General features: G+C 30.7%; 3 protein-coding genes across 5 annotated transcripts; 2 read left to right on the forward strand and 1 right to left on the reverse strand.

Moving 5' to 3' along the window:
• The first annotated feature begins 305 nt into the window (after positions 1-305).
• UQCR-C2 (Ubiquinol-cytochrome c reductase core protein 2) lies at positions 306-2,167 on the forward strand. Its single transcript, XM_070641625.1, has 4 exons — positions 306-441; positions 567-706; positions 776-1,835; positions 1,897-2,167. Exons 1-4 carry the CDS (start codon positions 391-393, stop codon positions 1,978-1,980), a joined length of 1,335 nt encoding a protein of 444 aa, XP_070497726.1. The 5' UTR covers positions 306-390; the 3' UTR covers positions 1,981-2,167.
• Syx8 (syntaxin 8) lies at positions 2,151-3,131 on the reverse strand. The gene is made up of 2 exons (XM_070641627.1): positions 2,923-3,131; positions 2,151-2,847 (listed from the first exon to the last, which is right to left on the reverse strand). The coding sequence occupies exons 1-2, from the start codon at positions 3,044-3,046 to the stop codon at positions 2,270-2,272; spliced, it is 702 nt and encodes a 233-aa protein (XP_070497728.1). The 5' UTR covers positions 3,047-3,131; the 3' UTR covers positions 2,151-2,269.
• Positions 2,935-16,621, forward strand: Tmep (Transmembrane endosomal protein). 3 transcript variants are annotated; one of them, XM_070641623.1, is made up of 8 exons: positions 2,935-3,131; positions 5,735-6,175; positions 6,305-6,733; positions 7,679-7,845; positions 7,905-7,979; positions 8,076-8,093; positions 8,162-8,228; positions 14,606-16,621. In XM_070641623.1, the coding sequence occupies exons 2-8, from the start codon at positions 5,773-5,775 to the stop codon at positions 14,866-14,868; spliced, it is 1,422 nt and encodes a 473-aa protein (XP_070497724.1). In that variant the 5' UTR covers positions 2,935-3,131; positions 5,735-5,772; the 3' UTR covers positions 14,869-16,621. The 3 variants fall into 3 exon arrangements, with proteins under 3 accessions (XP_070497724.1, XP_070497723.1, XP_070497725.1); XM_070641622.1 differs by lacking the exon at positions 2,935-3,131 and adding an exon at positions 3,704-4,261; XM_070641624.1 differs by lacking the exons at positions 2,935-3,131; positions 14,606-16,621 and adding exons at positions 3,704-4,261; positions 10,645-11,499.

Here is a 16,621-nt window from a genome sequence, read left to right on the forward strand (position 1 = left end):
TTTATGCATTTTTTGCTTTAATTAAGATTTTGTTGATATTTCAGACCTTTTCCTTTGTTTACTATTTTTTGTCTAAAAAATAAGTTCAAATTTTGAACTTCTATGTATTTAAATTTTGAATTTTCGTTATTTTTTAAATTGAACATTTCCGTTATTATTTTAACTTGATTGTTGTCAAAAGCAAACTTAGTGTTACTTAAAATAGGCTCAAGTAGATCACATAGTGAGTCTCCAGGTAAGTCGTCGAAAAATGTGTAATAAAATTAACGAACTTTTCAAAATTTAAAATTTTCAATTCAGAACTTTTCAGGCAGTCATTCAGCTTTACCAGCGATTGGTTTATTTCATCGATTTAGAAAAACATTAAATTTAATATTAATATTACGAAGAATGGCTAATTCCGCTGCGGTTTCCAAGATTCCTTTATTCAGAACATTAGCTGTAAGTAGTTAAAATGTGTTAATCATAGTGGACATTGATATTAATGGATTTTAAGTGAATTTTTCTCAGTCGTCAAGATTGAGGTGTTATGCAATTTTAATTTTCTTAATTTAAATATCTTTTAGGCTCGTGGATATGCCTCACAGCCAGCAGTCGCCGCAGCATTGAAATCTGGTGATATCCAAACAACCACCTTACCAAATAAGCTTGTTGTTTCATCCACAGAGACTGGAAGTGCAATTTCTCGTATCTCGATTGCTTTCAAGTAAATTTTTATTATATTCTATGCCAAATAGACAGTTTCTAGAAGTAATCGTTCATTTTTTCATTACAGCGCTGGATCCCGTAACGAGGCTCACGATAGTTTAGGAGCTGCTCACATCATCCGAGTTGCTGCTGGATTATCAACCAAACATGCCACCCAATTTGGAATCACAAGAAATGTTCAGCAAGTTGGTGGAGCTTTATCAGTAACAGCTGATCGTGAATTTCTCACCTATACAATTGAAGTAACTCGTGATAATTTAGAGACAGGACTTCAATATTTAGAAAAGAGCGTAACTGGACAAGTTTTCAAGCCATGGGAAATTCAAGACAGTACACCACGCGTCAAGCTTGATTTAGCTAATGTCTCAAATCAAGTTCGTGCCGTTGAAAATCTCCATCAAGCTGCTTACCGTACCGGTCTTGGAAACTCATTGTTCTGTCCAGATCATAAAGTAGGCAAAATTTCAAGCGAGACACTCCAACATTTCTTCGAAAGCAACTTCACAGCCAATCGTGGTGCTGTCTCAGGTGTTAATATTGACCATCAAATGCTCTTAGGATATGCTCAAAGCTTGCAACTTGGATCTGGTGAAGGTGCAAAGAATGAAAGCAAATATCATGGTGGAGCTGATGTCCGTTCGGAACGTGGTGGACAAACTGCATCAGTCGCCGTTGCTACAAGTGGCGCTGGATGGGCAAATCTTCAAGAAGGTATTGCTTTCGCTGTTTTACAACGTGCAGCAGGTGTAGGACCAGCCACAAAATGGGGACAAAGCGCTGGAGTTCTTGTCAAAGCCATCCAAGCAGCAGCACCAAATACAGGAGCAACAACACTTAATGCAAGCTACTCAGACAGTGGTCTTTTCGGTTTCGTTGTCAGTGGACCAGCAAAGGAAGCTGGAATCGCCGTCGAAGCTGGACTTAAAGCATTGAAATCAGCTTCATTATCAGATGCAGATATTGCACGTGGAAAGGCTCAATTGAAGTCCGAAATTGCATTCATCTACGAAACAGACGGATCACTCGTTAATGAGCTTGCTGCACAAGGCATCATCTATGGAAATACATACACATTAAAGGGCTGTTTCGATGCTATCGATGCCGTACAAGCTGCTGACATCAAATCCGTAAGATGATTTATTATTCTTTATATTTGACATATCTTGACATTTTGATACTTCTTTTTAGGCTGCACGTAAACTCTCAAACAAAGTGTCCATAGGAGCAGTAGGAAACTTAGAGCACGTTCCATATGCCGCAGATTTGAATTAAACAAATTAAAAAAAAACCTTCATTAAACTTAGATTATCTGTTAAAACTAAATAAATTGGGTATTTAATGTCAAATAAATCCTGGAATCGACTACAATTTTTTTCTGTCATCGAGGCACTTAAGTACAGTATGAATGCCACTTCCGAAAAAAGAGAATAAAACAAAAATAATTAAATAAAAAAATAAATGACATCATTAGTTCATTATTTATTGGATATATTGATTAATTAATTATTTTTAGGTATACAGTCACATTTTTAGGAATTTAAGCTTCTTAAGCATAGAGGAACTAAAGAATTCCAACAATAATTATAGCAACAAATAAGATAATTATAATAATCCATAAGCCAAAAGTAGAATCTTTATCAGCAACATTCTCAACATTACGAGTCGTGCTGCCTACTCGACTATTCATAGTGTCCATTTGATCAGCAATATTGTCAATAATTTCATTCTGTGTATCAACTTCATTGCCAATTCTAATGGCTATATTCTTTTGGCGAGAAATAACTTTGGATAGTGACTCAAGTGAATCATCTTGATGTCTAATAATTTGTTGCTGTTCCTGTCTAAAAACTTCAACTGGAACTTCAGGATCTAAAATTGGATCATCATCAGGAATGTCATTTCTTGCAGCTGTTTGGAATAGCTGACTACGAGATGAGGAAGCTGATGTATTGCGGAATCTTGAGTCGATCTGAACTTTTTTCGATGCAATTTGTTCTAATTGACGAGTTCTACGCTCTAATTCATCGGATGTTACTTTTCCTTGCCTCCCAAGCACTTGCAGTTTTCTCTCCAGCTGCTTATATTCATTCTCGAACTGTCGTATTTGTATTTTCAAGCGTGTAGATATTTTATTGTACTCTATTATATTTATCGGAGATAAGATCGAATCAATTAATTGATAAGGAATGATTCATTTCAGAATAACTCAAGTACCTGTAACAGTATTTTGTGAATCTCGTTCGGTTATTTGCGTTGAAATTTGTTGAGTTAGACGCTCTAAAGCTGAGAAATCAGATAGCCAAGAATCAAATTCGTCATCTATATTAACTAAAGCCATTTTGCTGAAAAAATAATCGTAGAAACCTTAGAATAAAGAAAAACAAAAACAAATCTAACAGAGACTGGTTGGAAAATCGTATTCGGTGAGTGTATTCAACGCATTTTTGGTATGATTAACTGCTTTAGTAGCAGAATTAAGTAAATTTGGTGGTAATTTCATCATTTTTCTTAAAATTCGTTGAGTTCAAATTTTGAACTTGAAGTGTGAGACCATTGATGAAAAATGAGTGAAAAGATGCAAATATTTTTTGAAAAGTATAAAACGGACAAAATTTTAGAAAAATCCTCATTCGAATTTTAACATTTGAGGAATAAACAATCTGTGTTGGTGAGTTATTTTGAAAATTCGTGTTTTTCAATGTTGACTTGAAAGAAATTGAAATTTTGACAAATTCAAAATATGTTAAGAAATTAATCAATTTGTAAGAAATAAACGAACTTAACCGAAATCACTTGACAGTGATCTTTGCAGTAACTAAGGCGTCATACATAGTATAATACAACTAATATATCAGTAATTTTTGTAATAAAATGGTGTAATACATTAAGCAACTGAAAACAGACAAACCGCATTAAATAGCAATCACCATCCACTAGCAAAAATGCTAACACATTTGTAGACCTCGCAGACCTGTAGAACTAAAAAAATTTTCGAAGTAAAAAAGTAGAAAAAAATTTCTTGAAGACACAAAATCAATTTTCTTATATTTTTCAACTTTTTTAATAATAATCAAGAAGTTATTATGTTAATTTTTAATTAAATAAACCTTTCTGCAACAGATACAATTAAAAGTAGTCGAATTAACGTGAGAATCGAAGTGCTAAAGTGAAAAATAAGGCAACGAAAAAAAATTACAGTGGATGCGTGAAAAAATTTATTGAAAATTTTGCTGATTCAAACGTTCAGAGAAGTGAAAAAATGTCAATACGTTAATAAATTATGATTGTGAAATCAGTTAATGTAAATAAAAGTTTGATAAAAGACCAAATACTATACATAACAATCAACAATATTGGATAAAAATTTTCAAGGAGGAAACTGGCGACGAGAAGGAAAAAAAGAGAGAAAAGAAAAAAATCTGCTTTTGCAATAAGACTTCTGCCTCATTGAATCTATTTTCCATTTCTTCAATTAATTTATTATACATATTTTGTCTTAAATATACATATTGAGCATCTATACAATTGAGTGTACGAAAAACACTAGTGAAAGGTGGGTAAAAAAAAATTAAAGAAATACAATGCAATCCACATAACAACAAATATAAACTGTTATTCACGAAAATAACGAGATGTGGATAATTACAATATGAGTGAGTGAAGTAAGAAAATGAAGAAAAAAAATAATATTACGAAAAAAAAGAAGTGAGCATTCCAATACACAAGTCCGAAATAAGAAGAAACTGTGTCTTTGAACTATTTTTCCATGTACTTGGCTTAATTTGTTTTTCCTTTACACATCATCTCCATTCCCATAGCCATGAAATAATGCTCCATTCAAGATTGTCAATGTAATACAATATGACTGTCGTATTGCCTAGTCATTTGTATTTAAAATGACAAGATTGTCTTATCAACTAAACTGCGAATTTTTCAGTTCTAAATGATTGATGTATATGTTGCATCAAGTAGGGAAATGATAAGCTAAACATTATTACAATATTGTTGACTAACCCTTATACATTTACACCACATAGATAGTTATTGATTTTCCAAAAAATACCTTATTGCTTTATTTATTAAATGTATTGGGGATGATTTATTAATTACGTCCATATAGAGTAAAAGGACAGGTGAGGGATGACTAATGCAAAACTGACAATCCACAGCTTTTGTGGCTTTTCGTAGATATTGGTTAGTTCAGGACATCATACGTCATACATGAATGATTCCTTATGTTCATCCATGAAAAACAAAAAACTATATATAGTTAAATGCTTTTTTCCGTACATATATTTACAATACAACTTCATGAAAATATGGTTCAACAACACAATATACAAATTTTTTTGACTATAAAAAATATTTCTATAATTTCCATCGAGTGAACAAAGGTGTCGTCAGTCAAAAAATGTATATTAGCGAAATACAATGGAGCAGTAACCTCACTGAGTAAAGATTGTCACATTTTTTTTTATTGTGCTCAGTTTTCATCAATTAAATGTCATCTATATATACATACAGATAGACACACATCAAAAAACAACAAACTGGTTTGCATGTTTCCTCAAGGTTACTGGGGCTAGGAAAAAAAAATATAATACCATATGGACTTTACAAATACATATTTCAATATTTCTATTTAAAAGTGAAGCCACAATCAGAATCTTGAAATTGAAATGTAAAACTAAGCAAATAGAAGAAAGCAATGCAAGTATCTTGTAAGGTTTCAATTTACTAGTTTAAATAATAATAAGCTTGTAAAAGATAACCGCTTATTTTGTGGGAAAAATCTACACAATTATTTATTTCAATTTTTAATACTACTTTTTATTGGGAAAAATTATTGAAGCATTAATTTTTCGTTCAATTTCTGCCTTGACTCAATGCATACAACAAATTCGTAATGATCTCACACTTCAAGACTAGTTTTGTTTTATAACGCGGATATATTCATTCATTCATGCTCATATCTCTTTTTTTCTCTCTTTCATTTAATTTTGATTGCCTGCTTGGTGAAGAACAGACAAAGAATAAGTTAAGAGCGGGCTTTTAAAGCAAGGCATGGAAAATCCATCCACAACTGAAAACATTGTTATGACTTCTGTATCCGATGCCATTAATAAAACTACTTCAAATTTAACATTACGTGATCACACAATGACAGAGACTCCAGCTTTATTACCAATTGATCCCCAGCTATTAAGTCACGTCGGTGACGGTATATTTTTACAGACAAAAACTTGCCAGATAACTGCCGGAATAGCTGTATGGGTAGCACTATTTATAACATGTCAACAGATTTATCATCATTTGAGGTGGTACACAAATCCACAAGAACAAAGATGGATAGTTCGTATTCTGTTTATAGTGCCCATTTATGCAACCTATTCATGGATAAGTTTAATGTTCTTCAATTCAGAGAGCGTTTACATATATTTTTTTACCGTACGAGACTGTTATGAAGGTAAGTGTGAATCATCATCAACGTCAAGCTTAAAAAATTTCCATATACCTTTTTTTATGATGATTATATTTCTACTTCCACATCTTATTCTCACTCACTCACCCGTTCATCACAACTTTTTCTTTGTAGCTTTTGTAATTTACAACTTTTTGGCACTGTGTTATGAATACCTCGGCGGGGAAGGAAACATCATGTCAGAAATTCGTGGAAAGCCTATCAAGTCATCATGTCTATATGGAACATGTTGTCTCGCAGGAAAGACATATACTATTGGATTCTTGCGCTTTTGCAAGCAGGCAACACTCCAATTTTGTCTTGTTAAACCATTAATGGCTTTCATAATAATTTTTCTACAATCTTCTGGACATTATCATGATGGTGATTGGAGTGCAAATACAGGCTATATCTATATTACAATCATTTACAATGTGTCAGTTTCGTTGGCTCTTTATGGACTTTATCTCTTTTATTTTGCAACCCGTGATTTATTGACACCATTTGATCCTGTACTTAAATTTTGTACAATCAAATCGGTCATCTTCTTGAGCTTTTGGCAAGGTGAGTTTGATTGAGAAATATCTCCGAATGTCTGTCTGTGGCAATGAAAATGTGTTATTTTGGAATTTATTGACGATCTTTTGCGTAGAAAAAAGTTGAACAGAAGTCGTCGCGTATACTTGATTCATGGTTGTTTCCTTGAACACTCTACGGCTATTATGTGACTACTTAAATGCAACATAAAAACGTTGCAAATAAAATTCACACTCACTTAGTGATGTCGATTCATGAAGCGGTTATATGACTGGCCATTTAGTCATGGAGTATTCCAAACAAAATGATAAATTGTCTAATTGCGTAAAATTGTTTACGTAAATATTAATTGACATAAATTTTTTTTGAGAGTTGTTCTGTTGAATAACTCAATGTGTGGGATTTCCAGTTATTTTTTGCTTATCAGTACAGCTCAATTTTATTTTGGAATGACATTTAATGTCTATTTCGAAGATGATTTCAATGCAAACGTAGGAAAAATGCACAAAAATACATGAAAAGCTCTTGTATAAGATAATCTAATCGCTTACTTTGTATCAAGTAAATTTGTCAATGTAATTAAGATAACACTTTGATAAAATTGTCACTTTAAGTAGACTAAATAGACATAAATGTGAATTTATGATTCACGTTTCTTAGAAAAGGGTGTTTAACTATGAAATTTATTTTGAAAGTTCAAAAATGAAAAGAGTGTACAACTTAAATTCAAATCTTGTAAAACCGTTAAATTTTTGTAAATATTATGACCGCAAAATCGAACATTAATCGATTATCTCGATCAATGTTACTTAAAAGAAATCGTCATTCACCCTACTTAATGGTCTACGGAAAAAGTTTCTATCTATTTTCATTCCCACAAATAGAAAATCATAATTGTAATGTGAAATTTATTTGGTTTTCGTTTCTAAATTTCTTCTCCATTCCAAATTCCATACTCTTTTATTTTTGTAGGTGTGTTACTTGCCATACTAGAAAAAGGTGGTGTCATTTCATCGATTGTTGATTCAGCTGGAAATACAACCGCATCGGGTACGGTGTCCGCAGGATATCAGAACTTCTTCATTTGCATAGAAATGCTTTTTGCTGCCATTGCGTTGCGTTATGCTTTCCCATATCAAGTAAGTTGGGATGACAAATTAGATTATAATTAAAAATTAACCTTTTCAATCTCTTTCAGGTTTATGCTCAGAGTTGTGCAACAGATATCCATGGCCGCTCTGTCACTATGCAATCAATTTCCAGTAGCTTGAAGGTATGGAATTGAATTGAGATAATTTGTTGAATATATTCTTACAATTTACATTTCTGTCTTCTTTTCATCTCCCTCGTGTGCTCTTTGTTATGATAGGAAACGATGAATCCAAAGGTAAAGGAAATGTCAAACGTGCTCATTATATAAATACTAACAATTTTTTCAATTTTTCTCTTTATTAGGATATTATGACAGATGCTATTCACAACTTCCATCCTCAATACAGCTCGTACACTCAGTATAGCTCAGGTGATTATAAAATTTTCAAAAAAAAACTTTTTTATGCGTAATTTCGCATGGAAATTTTATTTTCCAGAGTATTATTTCATTATGCATGCTTTAAGACTTAATTATGCGTGGAATATTTGAGGCTTTTTATTATTTAATATCATGAATGGTCATTTTTATCTGTTCTGCTTGTTTAGTGTTACTTTACTTCTGCTTGGTTTTATGTTTCTTGTATATTTTCTGGTTTTCTTCTCTGACAATCCTACAAATGAGTTTTCCGTGCTGTACTCTTGAGTATTCTCCTTATTAATGGACATACTATAGAGTACACACCGAAAAACACATCAAGAAGTCAAAAAAATAATTGCAGCTAGTCGAAAAAAGCTATCTGTAATGATCATTTGACTGACGTGGGTGAATTTGAGTAATGCGCATAAAATAGCATGACAAACTGTAATAAAACCATTAACATGTATAATTAATATGTTCAATCTTTTAATATGTTAATCTATTAATATGGATTTTTCATGTTTTTATTCGTAATTTCCCTCTTATTGCTGTTTGATAAAAGTTTCGACATGCCACAACCGTTTAATATATTAAAAAGTTAGGGGGTCTTTGGTTTGAATAATTGAAGTTTTCCACAAAAATTGGATTCAAAATCATTTTCTGTTAGGGATCGTTCACTTATTATTTTGGGAAATAGGAGACTTTCCTAAATTTTAAAATGTAAGCACAACAAGTGACCGACCCCAAAGGGAAAATGAATTTGAATTAAATTTTTACTCAAAATCACAATTATTCAAATCGAGGACCCCAGTTCAGTATATTACTTTGAAAGTTATTGAGGGTAAGAACAGAGTGTTGAACATAAATCAGTATAAAAGGTAGTGAACAAAAAATCCATTTCATTATTTACATAATTTTCAACGTTAATTATAAAGCAAAAATTATTGCAAATAACATTTTTTGATTTATGTTGAATGGTGGAAGGTTATTACATTACTATACCTGCTTATTTTTCTTATGTTATGAGTTGTCTGCAAAATTGTGCTTCCGTATATAACACAATTAATTTTCATAGTCTAATAAGTCACTACTAAGAAGGAGAAATAGAAATAATCTAACTGTATATCTACAAATAGCAAGAAAAGAAGTAAATTGTTGTCACTTAATCCGATATTTTTTTTTATTGCATTCTTTGCGAAAATAAGAGAAGAATTATTGCGATTACGTATGGCTATTGTGCATTTTTTTGCAGAATCTTAAGATTATTTTTATTGTGCAACTTGAGATATTTTCTATCAGATTTATGTCAGTTTATCGTTAGATCTTAAATTGAATGTAAAGATGTAGTCAGATGTTTTACCGAAGAAAATCTCAATTGTCCAATTTTTATCCATAGTCAACACATTTTATGGATAAGCATTTTTGCATTATATTGGACTTGAAGCACTTTAAAGGTGCTTGATATGTGTTGTCGACTCAATGAGTGCATTGAAAGATTGAAAGACACAACTGCCAGACATATTGTCTATAAATGATACTTTTCTGAGAGTTGAGGTGTTGTAATGGCAATTTAGTAACAATTTGGTAAACAAAGTTATGACTGTAGCTTTAAAGCAGATTCATTTAGAACAGTGGTGGACAACCTGTATGTTGCGGCACACGAGTGTGACACATACAATATTTGGAAATGCTATGAACTGTATGCGATTTCGATCAAGGTTTACCATCTAAAGGTGTAGTTCAAAAAAAGGTTGCCCACCACTGATTAAGAAGAAACTCATTTGTAAATGTCCGCAAAAGTTTATTGACTTCTTTCGATACGTAATTAATGTCTTGTAGACAGGTTTAAGTTTCAATTTCTTTTAATGACTCACTACTTCAATACCAGAATCCATATGGAATACGAAATTTGAATATCCATATGGAATCCATACTTACTTACGAACTTCGTTGACCATACAGATCATCTGTGATTCTTGGCCTCAAATAGAATAGAATCCATACCGAGTCTAAATGAACTTCGTGATTCGTGTGGCTTCCTCGATTTTATATTGATAATTTCATAATTAACTAGTTTGTTGCACAAAAAATGAGCTTTTTCCTTTAAACAGCTCAAAAGCTTTAAAATTTCAACTTCAGACTCTCTAGAAAGATAGCAATAATCACGTAACATTAGCTTGATATCCTTTCTAGCCTATATTTCCACAAAATATCAAAAAATGCACTTTAGCCATCCTAAATAACCAGCATAATTCTTCAACTTATGTAATTTTTAACTCAGCAGCAACAATGCGTACTTTTTACCATCACTTGTTGATTTGACCTTGATTTTTCCCTCATTTTCCCGAAAAACTTTTTATTATTTTCCATTATTTTCTTTTTTCTCTGTAATATGATTTTATTTTGTTTAATTCTTTTTCTTTTACAGAAGTTGTAACGCAACAACCATACGAAAGACTTTAAATCATTAAATAACGTATATCCTTTAAAGAGCTTTCAGAATTTAACGATGCAAAAAAGAAAAACATTTAAATATAAAAACTGTGTTAATTTAAATTAGATAAGGAACTTCCTTGAATTTGGGAGTGTTATCATAAGCAATTGTACTTATATCCAATAGAGTCCAGACAGTAAATAGTTTCAATAAGAATGCGATGAATTTGCACAAAAAAAGGTTTTTTTTTCATATTTTGTATTAATTTTAATCACTTTTAATTTCCTCAAACCAGTATGCGTATATCAAAATAGTCAATAAGAACATCCTATAATTTCATTTCCAAATCATAAGACATAAGAAGCAACAATGAATTAGTTATGAAGCAATTAATTTAAAATGATAATTAATTAAAAAATATTTTTCCACTGAATGCTCAATCGCATATGATTATCGTTGTACATACATACATATAAAAATGACTCTATTTAATCTACGGACGTAGATCGCTGCATCACATCGAATGCCTTATCTCAATTTAATTTTGACAAAAATATCATTTCACGGATGTCTTATTTTTAATAAGCAATATCCACAACAAGCAAAAAATGTGAAAAAATAACGTCCAACATGTGTAAAAAGCATGAAACTGACCTAGATTTTATTGACACCATAAGCTACATGCTATGGCTTTTTGACGACTTTATTGTCCATAGATAGATATTAATGATAAAAATTGTTATGATATAACACTTTAATCAATAAGTTTACACAATTATGTATAGTTGTCATAATTTCTATTTATTATTTTTTAAATAAATGTCAATTCCTGTCTTTATTTCTTCCTAAGTTCATTATTTTTATTTTTACTTTTTAATTTGCCATTCTTTATTTTAGGTTAATTGGATTTTTTTTTGTTAAATAGTCAATATCATTCAGCACGAAACTTTGTGGTTTTAGGGGTTCTATAGTATTGGTCAATGAAGCACTAGTCACTAGATTTTAAAAAGTTAAATCAAAGCAAGTTTACAGTCTAGTTCCATGATAAACAAAGAGACCGTTTTTAGGGACCGTTGTGGTATTTTGGCAAAGCATGCTCTTTGCATGTTAGGGGTTGATTGTACATGTGTAGGATTGAGCCATGCCTAAAATTATTTTTTGAACGGTCTAATCTCGAGTCGATCAGGCCTGGATTAATCGATTTAATGCCTAATTAAAAACTAAGCATTTGTGAAACATGCCATGGAATAAGTTTAGTTTAGTACTTAGCATAGTGTCGATTATTCGCAGTTTGTTCCAATAGGCATTTAAGTTTATAACTACTCTGAACCCGAACAGCACAGCGTGTTCGCTAATGTACCGTCATGTCACCGCATTATCGGTTATTCGCGAAGTAGATCTGACGGCTAATTTCACCCAAATTTTGATGTATTGTGTCACTAGGGAATCTCAGTGTTTCTTCTCAATGGTACCATACTATCCCTGGATTCAACTGAATTTACATGATTCAAGCTAGTGATAGGATAAGAGATGATTTCATACTTTACCTTTCAAAACCTCTAATCGTTTGATCATCGTCATTCATGAGTCATTCTCTACCTAAATAATCGAATAATTTTGGCGGATCTATGACCTAACCACTTTGTTTACATCACAAATATTAAGCCAATGCAGTCATTAAATACAGCGATCGAAAAAGCATCAATCAATTCATTAAATGCTGTCATTTTTAAGGGAAACTCAATAAATGGATGATATTGACTGTTTGCTTCTTAGTTTTTAATTTATTTATTTTATAGCCTTTTATCGCCAACATAAATCGTTCTCTAGATGTGATTTACGACCCGAAAGGTGTCATATCCTCTGCTGTATGATGTATATTCTAAATAGCTCTATTTAATCTCATTTTTTTATCGTTTAATGAAACATATTTTTTGATTTGTATATTAAATTTACTTTTTTTTAATTTCATTTTATTCTATTTATTTTTTATTGCCTTAGCACGAAGCATGTTATTGAATTAAATGAATAAAAATTTACCCGAGAGTGAAAATGTTTGGATATAAATTAAATTAAATTTAACTTGTTTATGCTTATTCCATCAAATCTGTCATGTCATGTAAAAAAGACAGTCTCAATAGGAAATCAATTTTCTATTTTGGATGTGATGATGACAATTGCATGTCTATTTATTTACTGGATATAATACTAATCAAGATATTGTGTATAGAAAATTTATTTCTTATTTTTAAGACAATTTAACAAAAAAGTTCAAAAAAAAAGAAGAAGCACGTGAATATGCTTGATGATAAATATTTATAATCTTATGATTGCTGAATGATGATTGTTATGTATTTTAAGATTTCAAAAGAATAATTTATTTTAATAATTCATAGACTTTATTTTCTACTTAATACAACTTACATTTCTAATGGCTTCAAATTTGTGCGATTTTATGAGATTTTTCATGTTTCTTCGCACTGACAGAGTGTTTGCGCTATTTTATGAAAGTTGGTCGTGACACTTTGGTGAATCTCAGATTTTCAGACCTATGCTACCCTTGAATCAAAAAGAAGTCAAATTCAGCTCCCCAAAGTTCGCTAAGAACCGATTGAAATTTGTATGAAATGTTGAACTTCACAAGGTGTCATTAGAAATTTCAATCGACATTAAGCAAACTTAAGTTCAGAGCTCAAATTTGATTTGCGATTTGTATGAAGTTGAGTTCTTCTTTAATTTAGCGACTTTATATCCAATCTAGATAATATTTGAGCCTGATCTGGTAAAAAAAGTTCTGATTTCAATGACAACCTGTGACTACCCGAATAGCACAAGTCGGTTTATTGATCAAAATTCTGGCACTAGGCTAAAATTACACAGTCATGGTGTTAAATTTAAATCCTATTCGGCACCAACTCAGAATCCACCCAACCTGAAGTCTGATTTTTGATCGATAAATCGATTTGTGCTATTTTAGATCATCATTGGATTAAGAATTGTTTGACAAAATCAGACTCAAATATTGTTCTTCAAACTCGAAAATCATATAAATAAATTCTTTAAAAAGGTAGCTTACGATTTCAAAGATCTTTTAAAATCAAAACCATAAGCATGGTGAGAACATTCGGTCTATTTCACTAAAGTGGATTATCCTCAAATTTGGATTATCCAATTCAGTTATTCGGAAGTATCTCTAAAATTTAGAGAGTTTTCAAAGATATAATATGTGATACTTGAAGAGTACACTTAAGCCTATATTTTCGTATATTTGGAATTTTGGGTTCTCTATTATTGACAAATTTATAGCAATAATTGCGGCAAATCTAGTAGATTTGACTGAAAAATTGAATAATTAATACATCTAAAGGACCAACAAAATTCAAAATGTATAGAATTGTTACGGCTGGGCCGCATTATTATAAACTAAAATAAAAAATATTGCAACTCTTAAAATGTTGGAGATATTTACAAAAAACTGAAGTGGATAATCCGAATTCGAGGATAATCCACTTTAGTGAAACAGGCCGATTGATTTTAATTAAAGATTTCTTAGTAATTGTTTCCACGTGAAACCACTTCAGGTGCCAATATTTTTTAACAGTCATCAGCACGTGCTGTAATTATAATGTTTTTTTGAGTAAAAGTATCAGACGTCATTTGTTCTTCAAGAATGACAATTTCAAGTTCAAGTGCTTAAAAATCCAAGAACGTAAAATAATATTAAAATGTGGAGAAGTCACACGAATTTGAAGCCATAGATTTAAATTGCGATGAAATTGAAGCATGAATAATCAGCAAAAGTTTTTGTGTATATTCTAATTGTTTCCATTTTCGGTACTTATTAAAATATTAATGAATTTTAAATGTAAAGCGTTGAAATTTCTAAAAAAAAATGAATAAAATCCACCAACTTTATCAATTTATTTCCATTGTACGACTTGTTATGTTCTTAAAGGTGGAAAAAATTCACGTGGCATTCGCGTTTCCTCATATGATCCAGATGAGTCTAGTCAACAGCAGCCACAACCACAGAAATATGCAGCAACTGAACAACAGATTCAACCGTCACAACAACAATCTTATAATGGCCAAAATAAACAACCAGCACAACCACCGACTCTAGGATCGAGTAGGAAATTTTCTCAAAAAGTGTCAACAATCAGTCAGAATTATAATGAGAAATCGATGCTACTGTCGAGTGATGAGGAGTATCAGTAAAAATGACGTAACTTAATTCCTTCCATAATAAATTTAAAAAAATGTCGTGGAAGTCGTGTTTCCGTTAAATATTGAAAAAAGAAAAATTTAATTTTTAAAAAATTAATGAAAAATTCACGTTTTAATTTCAAGAAATGATAAAAATGACAGCATGAAAAAAAGTAATAGTCACGGGATTAGGTTTAGTAAAAAAAGATCGGATTTTTCATTGGTGTGGATGGAATTTGATATCAATTTTTGTGAAAAAAGGAATAAAAGTATGCTAACTCGAAATACAAATAGTTTTGTTGTTTTGAGAATCGAACTCACGGGCTTTAATTGATTAATAGAGATTTGATCTCATAAAAGTTTACTTATGACTTACAGAATTGTCAATAGATTCTAAACTTAATAATTTATTTATTTATTTTTTGAAAACTCGTGATTTGATATTTAGACGGCAATGTAAGTAATAACGACAGATCCAGGATTTTATTCAATTTTTCATGTGAAAAAAATATGAATTTTTTTTCGTATAAACAAATTTAAATTTGATAAAAGGATAATTTTTTTTTTCAAAAATTCATTTTTGTGAAATTTAAATTCTAACACATCTTAACGAATTTAAAACAATCAAAAAATCTTAAAAAAATTTAAATTTAAAATAAAAATCTCGATGTTCCAAAGTTCTTTACATTTATAAAGAAGGTAATAATTTTAAATAAGGATTTGAACCTGTTTTAATTTTGAAACATTCAGATAGAAATTCAATTTTGTTTTAATTTTATAACAACTTGATCAACTTCATTGTACATTCAGACTTCGAAGTCGATTTGGATTTTACATGATGTCGAGTTGATTTGAATCGACTTTTCCATCGAAATTGACTCAGATTTTGACTCAACTCGACTCCATACAAATTCGAGTCGACTTCTCACTCTGTGTCCAAAAAAAAACTTTAAAACACTTGCAAATACACATTTTTCAACTAGTCTTATGATATCGAGTTCCATCCAAAAAATCATTCGATAAATCTGCATTAAAAAAAATATGTGAACATAGTAACAATGACAAGATACAAAAATTGATCGTTTTTTTCCATCATGTATACACACTCATTTATATACACACAGTTTTTACACCCGTGTGACAACAAATAAAATTTATGACAAAAAAAATGAATTAAAATCAAATAATCTCAAAACTTAATCTGATTGATGTGAAATCATGAAAAAAAAAATAAAAAAACTTTTATGCAAACTTTCTGAATTTATTAAAGGACAAAAAAAGTATATATGAAATTAAAAAATATTTAAAAAAATGTTTCTATCGCAGTGCTGACGATGCTTTGACTGCAGACATAATAAATATTGATAATAAGTATGTAATACAAACAGATGCAGTCAGAGAAGTGAAAAAACGTAGATAGAATTTTCCCTTAAATGTAAAATTATTATTATTATGATTAATTCTACTGATTTATGTAAACTAATGAAAGAATAGAAGACAAGTGTTTAAAAATAAAAACAAAAAAATATTTTTAGTATTCTCCTTAATCAAAATTACAATGTCTTAAGATGGATTACATCCATTAATAAAGGATCTTTAAGTTGGAATCGACATGAGTTGATGATGATAATAAATTTAGATAGATACAGGTGAAATTTAGTGTAGAAAGGTATTTTTGTTATCATCCACAACATCCTTAACATCATACCTTGAATGAAATGAAGAGAATCCAATAAAAGAATTATTGTAAACTGCAAAATCAGAA

Source organism: Chironomus tepperi, unplaced genomic scaffold (assembly GCF_022539635.2).
Source record: "Chironomus tepperi strain 1889 unplaced genomic scaffold, CSIRO-AGI_Ctep_v1 contig_244, whole genome shotgun sequence".
Lineage (NCBI taxonomy): Eukaryota > Metazoa > Arthropoda > Insecta > Diptera > Chironomidae > Chironomus > Chironomus tepperi.

Excerpts from the sequence above, each read along its gene's own strand:
- UQCR-C2 (XM_070641625.1), top strand. The coding sequence starts at position 391 with ATGGCTAATTCCGCTGCGGTTTCCAAGATTCCTTTATTCAGAACATTA. Across the intron at positions 707-775 it reads CGTATCTCGATTGCTTTCAA|CGCTGGATCCCGTAACGAGG; the intron begins GTAAATTTTTAT and ends TTTTCATTACAG. Across the intron at positions 1,836-1,896 it reads AAGCTGCTGACATCAAATCC|GCTGCACGTAAACTCTCAAA; the intron begins GTAAGATGATTT and ends ACTTCTTTTTAG.
- Syx8 (XM_070641627.1), bottom strand. The coding sequence starts at position 3,046 with ATGGCTTTAGTTAATATAGATGACGAATTTGATTCTTGGCTATCTGAT. Across the intron at positions 2,848-2,922 it reads TTCACAAAATACTGTTACAG|AGTACAATAAAATATCTACA; the intron begins GTACTTGAGTTA and ends TAAATATAATAG.
- Tmep (XM_070641623.1), top strand. The coding sequence starts at position 5,773 with ATGGAAAATCCATCCACAACTGAAAACATTGTTATGACTTCTGTATCC. Across the intron at positions 7,846-7,904 it reads GTTATGCTTTCCCATATCAA|GTTTATGCTCAGAGTTGTGC; the intron begins GTAAGTTGGGAT and ends AATCTCTTTCAG. Across the intron at positions 8,229-14,605 it reads GTACACTCAGTATAGCTCAG|GTGGAAAAAATTCACGTGGC; the intron begins GTGATTATAAAA and ends ATGTTCTTAAAG.